The following is a 15,510-nucleotide window of genomic DNA, read 5'->3' as shown; positions in this document are numbered from 1 at the left end:
TCTTTCCCAGCATTCGGCTCTTCTCCAGTGAGTCCTTCCTTCTCATTAAGTGGCCGAAGTATTTCAGTTTCATCTTCAGGATCTGACTTTCTAAAGAGCAGTCAGGGTTGATCTCGTCTGGGACTGACTGGTTTGTTCGCCTTGCAGTCCAAGGGACTCGCAGGAGAATTCTCCAGCACCAGAGTTTAAAGGCCTCAATTCTTTGGCGCTCAGCCTTTCTTATGGTCCAACTTTCACAGCCATACATTGCAACTGGGAAAACCATAGCATTGACTATACACTTTTTGTTGGCAGGGTGATGTCTCTGCTTTTCTGTATGCTACAGGCTACTAGGAAGGACAAAGAAAGACCTGAAGAAAGGCAACAGAAGCCACGGGGTTGCTGAGAAATGGTTGAAACGTTTTATTTTGGTACCCAATTTGCTTCTTTCCCTTTCATCTCCCTCCTTCTGGGTTCTAAAGATCTCATTTCTTTTTCTAACCCTGTATTTTTATGTTCACCCGACACCCTCCCAAAAAAGACAGAAAAAGTTGAGCTCCCCCTGCAAGGAACATCGGTCGCAGATTCTGGCAAATTGTGTTATTAGTACAAAGATACCGTGATCCACACAACATCCCTTGCCTGTTTGCCCTTAAATGTGTTTTTCTCTGTTAGTACATGGACGGCTTCTCTTCGCCCTTGGGGTTCGTCAACTTCTCCAAGTTTTTGCTCAGGATGTGGTACAGCTCAGCCTGCGGTGAAAAGAAATAAGAAAGGGTTAAAATAAGAATAGAATAGAATAGAATAGAATAGAATAGAATAGAATAGAATAGAATAGAATAGAATAGAATAGAATAAGGAATGGAATGGAATGGAATGGAATAAGGAATATAATATAATAGAACAGAACAGAACAGAATAGAATAGAATAGAATAGAACAGAATAGAACAGAATAGAATAGAATAGAAAAGAATAGAATAGAATAGAATAAAGGAATGGAATGAAATGGAATAAGGAATAGAATAGAATAGAATAGAATAGAATAGAATAGAATAGAATAGAATAAGGAATGGAATGGAATGGAATAAGGAATAGAATAGAATAGAATAGAATAGAATAGAATAGAATAGAATAGAATAGAATAGAATAGAATAAGGAATGGAATGGAATGGAATACAATAGAATTAGGAATAGAATAGAATGGAATGGAATGGAATGGAATGGAATAGAATAGAATGTTTTATTGGCCAAGTGTGATTGGACCCGCAAGGAATTTGTCTTGGTGCATACGCTCTCAGTGTACATAAAAGAAAAGATACCTTCATCAAGGTACAACACTTACAACACTTAATGATGGCCATAGGGTACAAATTGAACACTTAATGATAAAACACTTAATGACAGTCATAGGCTACAAATAAGCAATCAGGAAACAATATCAGTATAAATCGTAAGGATACAAGCAACAAGGTTACAGTCATACAGTCATAAGTGGGAGGAGATGGGTGGTGGGAACAATGAGAAGATTAATAATAGTGCAGACTTAGTGAATACTTTGACAGTGTTGAGGGAATGATTTGTTTAGCAGAGTGATGGAAAGAAATGTTCTCCGTTCCTTTATTCCTGCCCTCTGGATCTTCCCCTAGTTAAAAACCCACTAGGATCGTTTCGGCTCACTTACGTAAAATCCACGGATATCAAGCACCATCATCTGCATTTCTCGGTAAATGGCTTCGTCGCGTTCGTGAACCAAACACCGGTAGTCCATCTGCGGGGAACAAGGCAAGCCAATTACAACCAGCTAGCACCGGTAATGTTACCAAGTTGAATACAGGTAGTCCTTGACTTACAAATAGTTCGTTTAGTGACCGAAGTGACAACACTGGGGGGGGGAAAAAGGACTTCGGACCTTTTTGACATGTACGATGATTGAGGCATCCCCACATGGTTGCCTGATCGACGTTCAGACGCTTGGCAACTATTTATGACGGTTGCGGTGTCCCGTGGGTCATGGGGTCACTTTTGATGACCTTCCGACAAAGCCAGATTCACTTAACAACCGTGTAAACCCGTGATGGCGAACCTATGGCATGCGTGCCAACGAGCACGCGAACTCAGCTCCGTCGCCTGGGCCCACCAGAAGTAGGGAAACAGGCTGTTTCCTGGCTCCGGAAGGCCTCGGGTGGTGGTGAGGAAGGCCCGTTTTTCTCTCTCACCTGGCTCCAGAGCCTCTCTAGGAGTTGGGGGAGGCAAATGGTCTTCCCCACCCCCTGGAGGTCCTCCAGAGGCCCAAAACGGCCAGTTTCTGGTTTTCGGAGGATCTCCAGGGGGGGTGGGGAAGAGCATTTTCACCCTCCCCAGACTCCTAGAGAGGCTCTGGAGGCTGGGGACAGCAAAAAATGGACCTTCCTGTCCCACCGGAAGTTGGCAAATGGGCCGTTTTTTGGCTTCCAGAGGACCTCCAGGAGGTGGGGAAAGCCGTTTTCGCCCTCCCCAGACTCCTAGAAAGGCTTTGGAGCCAGGTGAGAGAGAAAACGGGCCTACCAGGCCATCGTGTGCCAGGAGCAGGGGGGATGGGAAGGAGTGTGTGACGTGTGCATGCGCGGGGGCGGGCCGCAGAGAATTATGGGTATGGGCACGCAAGCGCGACCCTACCCCACCCACCTGTTGTGTCTCGTCTGATCTCACCACAGCCGGGGTCTTCTTATCTGCTTCCGAACACGGAGGAATGTTCTAGTATGCCTCCCGGCCCCAGCCCTGGCTCCATGCCCAGACAGGCTGAAGAGGAAGAAATACCTCCAGCCCCCAGCTCTGGCTCCATGCCCAGGCAAACGGAGCAACTAGACCCCTCCCCCTCCTCCACAGCATGTGAGCCTGAGGGAGGTCAATTGCCAACAGCTGCAGACTGGAGTGACCCTCGCGTCAGAAGACTTGATAGGCGGAGGCAACAGAAGGAAGGGAGGGGCAGGCCTGGATAAGTGCTGAGTCATGGAGCCACACCCCATGGCCTATATAAAGGACCTGCTTTCTGGCATTCTCTGAGTCAGGCAAAGTCTAAACATATCTTGCTGAAGTCACTTTCTGGTCTCCTGCCTGCCCTGAGGACTTTGCTAGGACTTTGGCAGAGCTGCAGAGGCACGCCTGATTCGGATTTCCCTGACCCGGCCGTCAGCGGAGGAGTGGGACACGACATCACCCCTCCTAGCACGCGATGGCAAAAAAGGTTAGCCATCACTGGTGTAAACCAACTTAACAATGTGGTAAGAAAGATCGTAAATTGGGGCCATTTAACAACAGAAACGTTGAGCTCAATTGTGGTTGTAAATCAAGGACAACCTGTAATGAACCGTCTGCAAGAAAACCACTAAGCTCAAGAGGGGCACCAAAGAGAGCCTTAGTCTTCCTCTCCTTCGTCGTTCTCCTCCTCCGCTCCGCAACCCCTACTCCTTCCTAGCACCGATGATGTTACCTTGTTGGGTAATGAAACGTCTACAAGAAAAGTGCTGAAGAAGCCCACAAATGACAACCAAGTTAGATTTCTAGGACCTGTTTTACACACAACTTCATTTGCCTGGTTTTCCGTGGCGCGTTAGGCGAATCCAGACCCTGGTTCGGAAATCACGGTTTACAGCGGTTACATTTCAAGCCCGGAGACTTTGATTGGTAGAAAAGATCACGGTGGAATTACTAGTTAAGCTAAGGACACCGTTTCAAGAGATACTGCCGACATTACTCTTGGCATGGTAGTTACTATTTAAATTTACACACTGGCTGACTCCAAGGAGTCTGGGCAGTTCAAAAGCTATGTGAGGCAACAGGAATAATTATTGCAGGATTTTATCTCTTCCAAGAACTGTTACGTAAATTTTGCCATGGGTTCGTCAAGGTCTCGACTCAACAGGGAATTGGGTTTTTTTGGCTTCTCACAGTCAATGCCAGCTGGTTTGGCTTCAAGGAAGGTCTTGCCTTTAGTCGGGGAGGAATAAAAAAAAACAAGATCGCCCCAATTTTCCTATCGGACCTGCCACCCAACCGAACTCAAAATTAATTAAGACCTTCTTTCTGCAATCGCTTACCACGTGCGTGTCTTTGGAGGCCTTGGCGACCGCATCTCCACGTTCCAAAAAATATCTACAAGAACGAGAAAAGTATGGTGGGTTTAATCTACAACATTAGGTTTTTGTTTTTTTTTAAATGTGTTGCAAATCGATGCCGTTTTCTTGACGGGATTTTTGGACTGGTGCCTACACAGAAAATAAAAATATATAAGGCCATGAACCGCCTCAATGAACAAGCACAAAAGGGACCCCCGTAATCCCTTGCCGGGTGGAAGTCTGAGCAAGTGAATGGAGCAGAGTGTTTACTGGCCGGATGCCCTTCCTGTCGCCAATGCGGAGTTATATTTGGCAGCTAAATTCTCATCGTGACAAGAGAAATGGCTGCCTCTGCCTAGGATCGAACCCACAGCCTCTCGACTGTGAGGCGAGAGCTCCACCTCTAGGCTATCGTACCACGGTGTGCTAGAATTCTAGAATCGCTTCCCTATCGCCGTTTCCAGAAATCTCCTTGTGATTTCAACATCAATTTATCTTCCTCACATTTTTTTTGCTTTATTGATTGTGTCACGGCTCCAGCGAGCCAAAATTCACCTACCAATGCCTGTTCCGTGGGGTGCACTGATGATGTTACCTAATTTGGTGGTGAAATGTCTGCAAGAAAACAACCAAACTCAAGAGAGCACTAAGGACTCCTCCTTTTCTTTCTCCTCCTTCTCTTTTATTTCCCCCTTCTTCTCTTTCATCTTTCTCTTCCTTTTCTTTCTTCTACTTCAGCTTCTCCTTCCTTTCCTTTCCTTTTCACTCCATTCCTCCTTTCCTTTCTTCCTTTCCCTTCCTTTCCTCTTCCCTTCATCCATTTACTTCCTTTCCTTTCCCCTCCCCTTCTTCATCCATTTATTTCCTTCCCTCTCCTCTCCTCTTCCCTTCCCTTCTTCATCCATTTATTTTCTTTCCTTTCCCTTCTCTTCTTCATCCATTTACTTCCTTCCCTTCCCTTCTTCATCCATTTATTTCCTTTCCTCTCCTCTTCCCTTCTTCATCCATTTACTTCCTTTCCTTTCCTTTCCCCTTCCCTTCTTCATCCATTTAATTTCTTTCCTTTCCTTTCCTTCTTTTTTCTTTTTTCCTTCCCTTCTTTATCCATTTACTTCCTTTCCTTTTTTCCTTTCGTTTCCTCTTCCCTTCTTCATCCACTTACTTCCTTTCCTTTCCTTTCCTCTCTTCTCCTCTCCTCTCCTTTCCTCCTCCACCATTCCCCACTCCCTTCTAGCACTGATGATGTTACCTAGCTGGGTCAAGAAACGTCTACAAGACAACCAAGCTCAGAGAGTGCCAAAGGACCCTACAATTCAACTCTGAGTTACAAATACTCTCTTCTACCAGTAATGCTTATTCTTATTTTTCTCCTATCTTTGCCTTTTATCAATGCTGAGAAAACACCTCTTTCTGACCCAGCTCCCCAAACACGACAAAGCTGGCAGCCCCCGGCAAAAAAATTCTCTCTCAGGCTAACAAGTCCAGCCGGCCAGAAGATGAATAGTTGTCTGCCACATCTATTCACCTCCACCCCCTGCCTTTTATCCCCAGAGCTAGGGTGGGATTTTGCTAGCAGCGGTGGCTTTTCCGTCCTGAGGACCGGCCCATAGATTTCCACTGTTCTCCTCTCCTCTGCCTTCTGCGCATCCACCTGTCAGGCACAGGACCCAGCTGTTCCTCATCAGCCACCTCCAGACCTGGGGGCTGTTGACTCTCCATCTGAGGGCTAATGGATGGCCCAGGCCCAGGCTCCGTCTCTGTCTCTTTTGTGTCTCGCACGCCCCACTCTCCGCAGCCGGGCCCCTCTCATCTCCTGTTATCTCAGCCAAAGACTGATAATGCAGACGAAGGGCCTGGCATGCCTCCAGCCCCCAGTCCTGGCACCATGCTCGGACAGACCGAGCAAGACGAATGGCCTGGCATGCCTCCGGCCCCCGGTCCTGGCACCATGCCCGGACAAACCAAGCAAATAAACCCGCCCCCCACAGCATGTGAACATGAAGAACCTGAAGCCAGTCACGAGCTAGAATTGTCAACAGCTGGAGGGTGGATAGATCCACGTTTCCGGAGAATGGAAAGGTGACATCAGCAAAAGGAAGGGAGGGGCAGGCCTGGATAAGTGCTGAGCCATGGAGCCACACCCCTTTGGCCTATATAAAGGATCTGCTTTCTGGCATTCTTTGAGTCAGGCAAAGTCTAATTTGGATTGCTGAAGTCACATCTTGGACTCCTGCCTGCCCTGAGGACTCTGACAGGAATTTGGCAGAGCTGCAGAGGCTCTGTGGCCACGCTTGATACAGACTTCCACGACCCGGCCGTCAGAGGAGGAGTGGGACACGACAGTCTCTCTCTCTCACAGCTCCATTCCCTCTTCCCCCTTGGAGCTCTCAGATTGCCTTAATGCTGAACCTGACTCCCACGCCTCCGCCTCCTTCTCTGATTCGGCTGCTGGAGGAGCTGGCCGCAACTGCACCTTGGCTAAGGAAAAGATTACCCATGATGCTTGCAAGCAGAGTTAATAAGGAAGAGCTATCTCTGACATACCCCGAGAAGCACAGATTCCGACGTTTATTACACTAGGAAGGCGGGAGAGGACCACCCCATGAAGTTTGACAGAAGTTTTGGGGCGGGGAAACCCCAATAGGAGCCAACGGTGCCCGAGTACAGCACACCGTTCACGATACGCTGGAAACGCAGATCCCACATGGCTCTTTGCTTGGCCTCCTTTCCACGCCGGCCCTTCGTGACCACTTACTTAGCAATGGTGGTTTGGAAAGCTTCCGCTTTGGTCTTCAAAGCCGTGATACGTTCCAGTACCTTCTCCTAAACACAGGAAGGAAACGGTTGTGGTGTCACCCCAGGAGATTCCCACAGCCAGGGAAATAAAAAAAAAATGAGGGAGGGGGAGACGAATAAAGTCTTTGTTCCTTCCCCGATTCTGGTTACCTGAACCGCCACCCCGAAGTCGTTGCCGTCCTCTATTTTAGGGATCATGAACTGGATCCAGGTCGTGACCTGACGGGGGGAAATCAAGAGAAGGAAGGTATCACCTCGTTTTCCATCCGATACACAACCGCAAGGAAACCCCTGGCCAATCGGAACTGGGGAGGGGGAGGGAAGAAGAGAACCCCCCCCCCACTTGCCCACTTACCAAAATGCATTTTTCTTTAAACTCGCGAACTTCGGGTTTCACGCGATCCAGAAGTGAAATGAGAACCTCGTTTCCTTTGAGATAGCCGCATTTTGGAGCTGGGAATCGCAGAAGAAGAGAAATTAAGTCCATAAAATGCTGGGAATTACTTAGAATTCATTCCTCTCTTTCTTTCTTTCTTTCTTTCTTTCTTTCTTTCTTTCTTTCTTTCTTTCTTTCTCTTCCTTCCTTCCTTCTTTCCTTTTCCTTTTTCTCCTTTCCTTTTTCTTCCTTTCTCTTTCTTTTCCTTCTTTCCTTCTTTTTCTTCCTTCATTTTTTTCTCTTTTTTCTTTCTCCCTTCCTTCTTTCTTTCTCCCTTCCTTTCTCCTTTTCTCCCTCCTTTTCTTCCTTCCTTCCTCCTTCTCTTCCTTCCTCCCTTTCATTCTTTCTCTTTCCTTCCTCCCTTCTTTCTTTCTCTTTCCTTCCTTGCTTCTCTTTCTTTTTCTTCCTTCCTATTTGTCTTCCTTTCTCTTTCTTTCTTTTCCCTTTTTCTTTTTCTTCCTTCATTTTTCCTTCTTTCCTTTCTTTTGTCCTTCCTCCCTTTCTTCTTTTCTTTTACCCTTCCTTTCCTCCCTCCCTTTCCTTCCTTCCTTCTTTCTTTCTCTTTCCCTCTTTCCTTCCTCTTTCTTTCTTTTTTCTTTCTCCCTTCCTTTTCTTCCACCCTTCCTTTCTCCTTTTCTCCCTCTCTCCCTTCCTCCTTTTCTCCCTTCCTTTCTTTCATTCTTTCTTTCCCTCCTTCCTTCCTTCTTTCTTTCTCTTTCCTTCCTTGCTTCTTTCTTTTTCTTTTTCTACCTTCCTTTTTCTGTCTTCCTTCCTTCCTTTCTTTCTTTTTCTTCCTTCATTTTTCTTTCTTTCCTTTCTTTTTTCCTTCCTCCCTTTCTTCTTTCCTTTCACCCTTCCTTTCCTCCCTCCCTCCCTTTCCTTCCTTCCTTCTTTCTCTGTCCCTCTTTCCTTCCTCTTTCTTTCTTAATTTCTTTCTTTCTTTTTTCTTTCCTTCCTCCTTTCCTCCCTCCCTCCCTTCCTCTTCCTTACCTTCCTTTTCCTCTTTTTCTGTATCCATCTGCAAGGAATAAAACACATCAATCTGTAAATATCATTTGCCACCTCTTAAACAGTTACATTGAATTGGGATGGGGGTGGGAGGCAAGGAGAGAACTACCCCAATAACTCACCTCGTCGTCTTTGGGTGGGGGGTCTGGAATAGGGATCTCCAAAGGAGCTTTAAGAGTGGTCAAATCTTGAACGTTGAGTGAATTTTCCTAGATGGGTGGAGAAGGAGTTACTCTTTAAAAAACGGGCTGAGATGTCCTGCCAATAAATCTTTGCTTTCAGACGTTCACTTACCTTAAGAAACTTATCCAACTGGAATATTTTTGCAGGTAAAAATGTGAAAAGAAACTCTTCGCCCTGCAGGGAAAGAGAAAGTGGAAAAAAAGAAAGGGAGGGAAAGAAAGAAAGAAAGAAAGAAAGAAAGAAAGAAAGAAAGAAAGAAAGAAAGAAAGAAAGAGGGAGAGAGAAGGAAAAGGAAGGGAGGAAGGAAAGAAAGAAAAAAGGGAAGGAAGGAAAGAAAGAAGGAGGGAAGGAAGGAAAGAAAGAAAAAAGGGAAGGAAGGAAGGAAAGAAATGAAAGGAAGGAAGAGAAAAAGAAAGAAAAAAGGGAAGAAAGGAAGGAAGGAAGGAAGGAAGAAAGAAGAGAGAAATAAAGAGGAGAGAGAGAAAAGGAAGGAGAAGGATGGAAAGGAAGAAAAAGGAAGGAAGGAAGAAAGGAAGGAAGGAGAGATGAAAGGAAGGAAGGAAGGAAGGAAGGAAGAAGAAAAGGGAGAGAGAGAAAAGGAGGGAAGGAGGGAAGGAAGGAAAGAAAGAAAAAAGGGAGGGAGGGAGGGAGGGAAGGAAGGAAGGAAGGAAGGAGAAAGTTAGTTATCTGGGAAGTGGGGGGGAAATAGCCAATAATTGGTGAACAAGTAACATTGGTCGTGCATGAAAGACTTACCTCTTTCAAAAGTGATTCTCTAAAGAGAGCCATCTAAAGAAATAAAAGGAAATTATGAGAGGTATAATATTGTAACCATTGGACTAGAGCAGCACAGAAGGATTACACGAGATCATGCTGAAAAATCTCATGAATTCCCCAAAGGCAAAAAAAAAGAGTTTTGCAGGGGAAAAAAACCCCAACTCAGAATAATTCTAATGTTTTTCAGCAAAAAAAAAAAAGTCCTTCACTGATTGAGTGAAGCTACTGTATACAGCCTGAAGCCCATTCAGGAGAGTTTCAAAACAAAAACATTACATTTATTTATTTATTTATTTTATTTATTTATTTTATTTTGTCACAATATATGTAGGTATCATACAAAGGATTATATAGTATATAAACACATATATGAGTAAATATAAGGAGGTATAAGCCTATATATAGGAAGAAGAAAAGAAAAAAAACAATAGGACAGGAACGGTAGGCACGTTTGTGCGCTTATGCACGCCCCTTATGGTCCTCTTAGGAATGGGGTGAGGTCAATAGTAGAAAGTTTTTGGATAAAACTTTTAGGTTTTAGGTACATATATATAATATATATATATATTCAATGAAATTGCAACTGGACACAACATAAACCTGAGATATAGATGAAATCAACCAAACTACTTTAAACTTAAATTAGGTTTATAGCTGTACTGGAATTCTGCTGATCTATATAACCAATAACATAGGCGAAACTCATACTCGGAAGGGATCTTTGAGGTCATCTAGGCCAACCCCACCTGCTCAGTGTGATTCACATAGAATATTTGTGAGATACCACATTACTTCTCATCGCCAAAAGCCTCCATAGCGTAAACCAAACCAACGGCATATTAATATATGGACCACTGGAAAAAAAAAAGCGAATTGTGACCGTTTTTCCACACAACCGTTGCAAGTTATCGCCATGGTCACGCGATCCAAAATTCGGAGGCTTGGCAACTGGTTCGTATTTATGACGGTCGCAGCGTCCCGGGGGTGGGTGGGGTGGGTCACATGATCCGCTTTTGCGACCTTACCACCAGCAAAGTCGATGGGGATTCACTTAACGACCTGGTGACTCCCTTAAGAATTGCAACGAGTCGTTTAACAAGAGCGCCAAGCACTGGGGCAAAACTCAACTTAAACCGGTGTTTTACTTAGCAACGTGAATCCTCCATTGTGGTCGTTAAGTCGAGGACTGTCTGTATATGATTGAAACGGGTGCTACTTGGCTTTCCGGAATCTCCCTGATGTTTATTCTATGTAATTAGCAGAAGTGAACTGCAGTACGAAATCCTCATACTGGGGATTTTAAAGACATTTTTAAAAAGTTCTTTTAAAAAAAGTTTTCTTTTTTTAAAAGAAAATCTCACCGAGAATCAGGAAAATTCCCTTTGAAACCCCCCCAAAATGCAAATCCAACCCCAAACAGCTAATCTTCCATTCGAGTCTTAGCAGTAAAAAATGTCTGGAAAAATATAAATTTTAGATCAAGAGAGCAACTATGGAAAATGCATTTAAACAATCTGGAATTTATTATGGGGTTTTTTTTAATCCTAAAAGTACAAGGATAAAAATGTTAAGCTTTCCGTTCCCAAGGGCTCCTGCAAACCGGTTTAAAATTCAATCGAGAAAAGCAGCAAAATATACGATTCAGGAAAATCGGTTGGCGTGACCAGGAATTAAAAAAAAAGAAAAGATTTTAGAAAGCAGTGTGACCTGTCATACTGACTCTGCAATTCTGCAATTGATTCCCGAAATGGGTTGCTTTTATTTTTAGAGTATGAAGTCGGGGCGTAACTAGTTCAATCAGTTCCGGCTAAAATCCAAGGATTTGGAAGAGTGGTTGTTTTTTGTTGTTTTTTCCCAAGCTAGGAAATTGGATGTAACGTTCCCAGGGAAGTCATATTCAGTATTTCAGGCTGTGCTTTTCAACCTTTCGTCTGTTTGAAGCCCTGTTTCAACTCCCAGAAGTCCCCAGCCAGCAAAGCAAAGCTGGCTGGGGAATTCTGGGAATTCCATATTCTTAAAAACTGGCAAGGTTGGGGGTGGGGAACCCTAGTTTAAAGTTTCCCCAATTGATTTACTATTCCTTCCTTTTCCCCCCCAACTCTTTTAAAAGTTGGAGAGCACACACACACACCACAGAGCCCCTTAACAGCTGAATTAACAAATCAATCCCTCTTTGTTAAAACAAAAAACAAAAAACAAAACATAAAAACAAGGTTTTGTTACAATGCGAAAACAAAACCACCAAATGTTTTTTATTTATATATATATATATATGAAAGAAAGAGAGAAAGAAAGAGAAAGAGAAAGAGAGAGAAAGAAAGAGAGAGAAAGAGAGAAAAAAGAGAAAGAAAGAAAGAGAAAGAAAGAGAGAGAGAGAGAAGAGAGAGAGAGGAGAAAGAAAGAGAAAGAAAGAAAGAGAGAGACAGAAAGAAAGAAAGAGAGAAGAAAGAGAGAGAGAAGAGAAAGAGAAAGAAAGAGAGGAAGAAAGAAAGAGAGAAAGAAAGAAAGAAAGAGAAGAGAGGAAGAGAGAGAGAAAGAAAGAAAGAGAGAAAGAAGAAAGAAAGAGAAAGAGAGAGGAAGAGAGAGAGAGAGAAAGAAGAAAGAGAGAAAGAAGAGAGAGAGAGAAAGAGAAAGAAAGAAAGAAGAAAGAGAGAAAGAGAAGAGAGGAAGAGAGAGAGAAAGAAAGAAGAGAAAGAAAGAAAGAGAGAGAGAGAGGAAGAAAGAAAAAGAGAGAAAGAAAGAAAGAGAGACAGAAAAAGAGAGAGAGAGAGAGAGGAAGAAAGAGAGAGAGAGAAAGAAAAAGAGAGAGAGGAAGAAAGAGAGAGAGAAAGAAAAAGAGAGGAAGGAAGGAAGGAAGGAAGGAAGGAAGAAAGAAAGAAGTGGGGAGATCCGTGGTAGAAAGGACCGTCTCCCCCACCCACCCAATATTTTTATTTTTTTATTTTTTTGCACCTCCACCTCCCATCCCCCACCCACCCACCCCAGTTCACACGTTCTGCGGGTCTCCCAAACCTTCTCGCGCGTCTCTTTGGCGACTCGGATGTTGGCGGTGCAGGATTTGGCCATGGTGTCAAACCGGGGGTGCAGCGCTTGGCCCGCGGGGAGAAGACGGCGACTCGCTTTTCGGCTGGCCTCGAAAAGTCGATTTCACTTTCACATTCCCACGTTCCGTTCAGGCCTGCCTCGCCCCTCCCCTTCCTCTCCTTCCCTTTCTTCCTTCATTTCCCTCCTTCCTTTTTTTCTTCCTCCCTTCCTCTGGTCTGTTCTTGCTTGCTTACATTTCTCTTTCCCTTCCTTCCTACCTCCTTTCCTTTCCTCTCGTTTTTTTCCTTCCTTCCCATTTCCCTCCTTTCCTTTTTTTCTTCCTCCCTTTCTTTGGTCTTTTCTTGCTCTCTATTTCCTTTTTCTATCTTTCTTTCCTTTCTCTATCTTCCTTTCTTTATCTATTCTCTTTTTTCCTTTCCTTTTTCTTTTCTTTTTTCTTTCTTCCTTTCCTTTTCTATTTTCCTTTCCTTTCCTTTTTCTATCTTCCTTTCATTTTTTTCTATTTTCCTTTTCTTTTTCCTTTCCTTTTTCTATCTTCCTTTCTTTTTTCTATTTTCCTTTCCTTTTTCTAACTTCTTTTCCTTTTTTTATTTTTTATTTTTCCTTTCCTTTTTCTATTTTTCTTTCCTTTCCTTTTTCTATCTTCTTTTCCTTTTCTTTTTCTATTTTCCTCACTTTTCTATCTTCCTTTCCTTTCCTTGTTCCTTTCCCTTTTCTATCTTTTCCTTTTTCTATCTTCTTTTCCTTTTCTTTTTCCTTTCCTTTTTCTATCTTCCTTTCCCTTTTCTATCTTTTCCTTTTCTTTCCTTTTTCTCTTCCTTTCCTTTTTCTATCTTCCTTTCCTTTCCTTTTTCTATTTTCTTTCCTTTCCTTTTTCTATTTTCCTTACCTTTCCTTTTTCTATCTTCTTTTCCTTTTCTATCTTCCTTTCCCTTTTCTATCTTTTCCTTTTTCTATTTTCCTTTTTCCATCTTCCTTTCCTTTCCTTTTTCTATTTTCTTTCCTTTCCTTTTTCTATCTTCTTTTCCTTTCCTTTTTCTATCTTCCTTTCCTTCCTTGTTCCTTTCCTTTTCTATCTTCGTTTCCTTTTTCTATTTACCCTTCCTTTCCATTTTCTATCTTCCTTTCCTTTCCTTTTTTTTCTATCTTCCTTTCCTTTCCTTTTTCTATCTTCCTTTCCTTTTTCTTCCCTTTCCTTTTTCTATCTTCCTTTCCTTTCCTTTTTCTATTTTCTTTCCTTTCCTTTTTCTCTTCTTTTCCTTTCCTTTTTCTATCTTCCTTTCCCTTCCTTGTTCCTTTCCCTTTTCTATCTTCCTTTCCTTTTCTATTTTCCTTCCTTTCCTTTTCTATCTTCCTTTCCTTTTCTTCCCTTTCCTTTTCTATCTTCCTTTCCTTTCCTTGTTCCTTTCCTTTTCTATCTTCCTTCCTTTCCTTTTCTATCTTCCTTTCCTTTTCTTCCCTTTCCTTTTCTATCTTCCTTTCCTTTTCTATTTTCTTTCCTTTCCTTTTCTATCTTCTTTTCCTTTCCTTTTCTATCTTCCTTTCCTTCCTTGTTCCTTTCCTTTTCTATCTTCCTTTCCTTTTCTATTTTCCTTCCTTTCCTTTTCTATCTTCCTTTCCTTTTCTTCCCTTTCCTTTTCTATCTTCCTTTCCTTTCCTTGTTCCTTTCCTTTTCTATCTTCCTTCCTTTTCTTCCCTTTCCTTTTCTATCTTCCTTTCCTTTTCTATCTTCTTTTCCTTTCCTTTTTCTATTTTCTTTCCTTTCCTTTTTCTATCTTCTTTTCCCTTCCTTGTTCCTTTCCCTTTTCTATCTTCCTTTCCTTTTTCTATTTTCCCTTCCTTTCCTTTTTCTATCTTCCTTTCCTTTTTCTTCCCTTTCCTTTTTCTATCTTCCTTTCCTTTCCTTGTTCCTTTCCTTTTTCTATCTTCCTTCCTTTCCTTTTTCTATCTTCCTTTCCTTTTTCTTCCCTTTCCTTTTTCTATCTTCCTTTCCTTTTTCTATTTTCTTCCTTTCCTTTTCTATCTTCTTTTCCTTTCCTTTTCTATCTTCCTTTCCTTCCTTGTTCCTTTCCTTTTCTATCTTCCTTTCCTTTTTCTATTTTCCCTTCCTTTCCTTTTTCTATCTTCCTTTCCTTTCCTTGTTCCTTTCCTTTTTCTATCTTCCTTTCCTTTCCTTGTTCCTTTCCTTTTTCTATCTTCCTTTCCTTTTTCTATTTTTCTTCCCTTTCCTTTTTCTATCTTCCTTCCTTTCCTTGTTCCTTTCCTTTTTCTATCTTCCTTCCCTTCTCCTTGAATGGAAGGGAGAGAGAGCGAGAGAGAGGCCGGCCGCCTCAGGAAAGTTTTGCCTTCCAACGGCCCGCGTGTCCTCCTCCCTCGTCCTCCATTCCCCCCCATGTGCAGGGCCTTCCCCATCTTCCTCTTTTGCAAGCCTGGCGAATCACAGTCCCAGTCACAGAGTCGGCAGGGACCGTGGAGGTCATCTAGTCCAACCCCGCCCTCCCCTCCCCTCCCCTCCCGCGGGAGGCCCTCACGAGGGATTCTTCGAACCGCCCCAACGGCCCGGGGCCTCCCCGACCGACGAGGCGTCCCGTGGGCCTTTTTTCCCGGCCCAACGGCCCTTTTGGCTGGCCTCCTTCGGCCAGGGCGGCGCGCTCTGCCCATGCTCAGGGGCGGCCTGGCCCTCTCCGAGGCCTTGTAGTTCTTCCTCCGCGTCCCCGGAGGTCGCTTCGTTTCGGGTTTTTATTTTTTTTTATTTTTTTTCGTTGTTGCTGTGGTAAACGAAACCCGCTTTCGTTTTCCAACGGGCGGCTGCTTCCCCTTCCCGGCGGCTTTCGCGCGAAAGGCGGGGAGGAAAACCCGGGTTGTGAGGTAAATCGATCCCTTCCCCTTCTTCCCTGAGGTAATTTTCCCTGCGCTGGGTTCGAATTCGGAGTTGAGGCGATTGGTGGCCGCGGGGGGGGCTTTGTGGGGGGGGGATGGCCTTGGCAACGGCTCCCCGTCTTCGCTGAGGGGCGGCGGGGGGACTTCCTCCCTCCCTGAGGAGGGTTGGACTACAACTCCCATCATCCCCGACTCACGAGGGTCTTTTTTGGGGGGTGGGAGGGAGGTCTTTGTAGTTCCCCCCGCCGCCGCCGCGCTCCCTCGGCTCTGCCCGGAGTTGTTTTGACAGATACCAAAAAAAAAAAAAAAAA

General features: G+C 43.9%; 2 protein-coding genes across 7 annotated transcripts in view; one reads left to right on the top strand and one right to left on the bottom strand.

Moving 5' to 3' along the window:
- RNF31 (ring finger protein 31) overlaps window positions 1-15,510 on the top strand; it is a 58,739-nt gene that overhangs the window by 1,805 nt on the left and 41,424 nt on the right. For 3 of the 5 annotated variants that reach the window (XM_058180310.1, XM_058180311.1, XM_058180312.1), the window contains exon 1: window positions 14,449-15,187. The exons of the other annotated variants lie outside the window; for them this stretch is intronic. The gene's annotated coding sequence lies outside the window, so the exon portion shown is untranslated. Of the gene's footprint in view, window positions 1-14,448; window positions 15,188-15,510 lie in introns of those variants that run through there. 5 annotated transcript variants of the gene reach the window in all.
- PSME2 (proteasome activator subunit 2) lies at window positions 388-15,466 on the bottom strand. 2 transcript variants are annotated; one of them, XM_058180328.1, is made up of 11 exons: window positions 15,397-15,466; window positions 9,254-9,286; window positions 8,609-8,671; window positions 8,437-8,523; window positions 8,297-8,324; window positions 7,226-7,323; window positions 7,021-7,089; window positions 6,830-6,897; window positions 4,057-4,111; window positions 1,662-1,748; window positions 388-731 (listed from the first exon to the last, which is right to left on the bottom strand). In XM_058180328.1, exons 2-11 carry the CDS (start codon window positions 9,284-9,286, stop codon window positions 651-653), a joined length of 669 nt encoding a protein of 222 aa, XP_058036311.1. In that variant the 5' UTR covers window positions 15,397-15,466; the 3' UTR covers window positions 388-650. The 2 variants fall into 2 exon arrangements, with proteins under 2 accessions (XP_058036311.1, XP_058036309.1); XM_058180326.1 differs by lacking the exon at window positions 15,397-15,466 and adding an exon at window positions 12,287-13,167.

Source organism: Ahaetulla prasina, chromosome 4, assembly GCF_028640845.1.
Source record: "Ahaetulla prasina isolate Xishuangbanna chromosome 4, ASM2864084v1, whole genome shotgun sequence".
In the NCBI taxonomy this organism is placed as follows: Eukaryota; Metazoa; Chordata; class Lepidosauria; order Squamata; family Colubridae; genus Ahaetulla; species Ahaetulla prasina.
Note: the sequence above shows the minus strand (reverse complement) of the source record. Positions and strands in the feature narration are given on the sequence as shown.

Bases quoted from the DNA above. Each gene is read 5' to 3' on its own strand.
- PSME2 (XM_058180326.1), bottom strand. From the start codon at position 12,340: ATGGCCAAATCCTGCACCGCCAACATCCGAGTCGCCAAAGAGACGCGC. The intron at 9,287-12,286 runs GTTTGGGAGACC...TTATTTCTTTAG, and splicing joins CCAAAGAGACGCGCGAGAAG to ATGGCTCTCTTTAGAGAATC. The intron at 8,325-8,436 runs GTGAGTTATTGG...TATTCCTTGCAG, and splicing joins CCCCACCCAAAGACGACGAG to ATGGATACAGAAAAAGAGGA.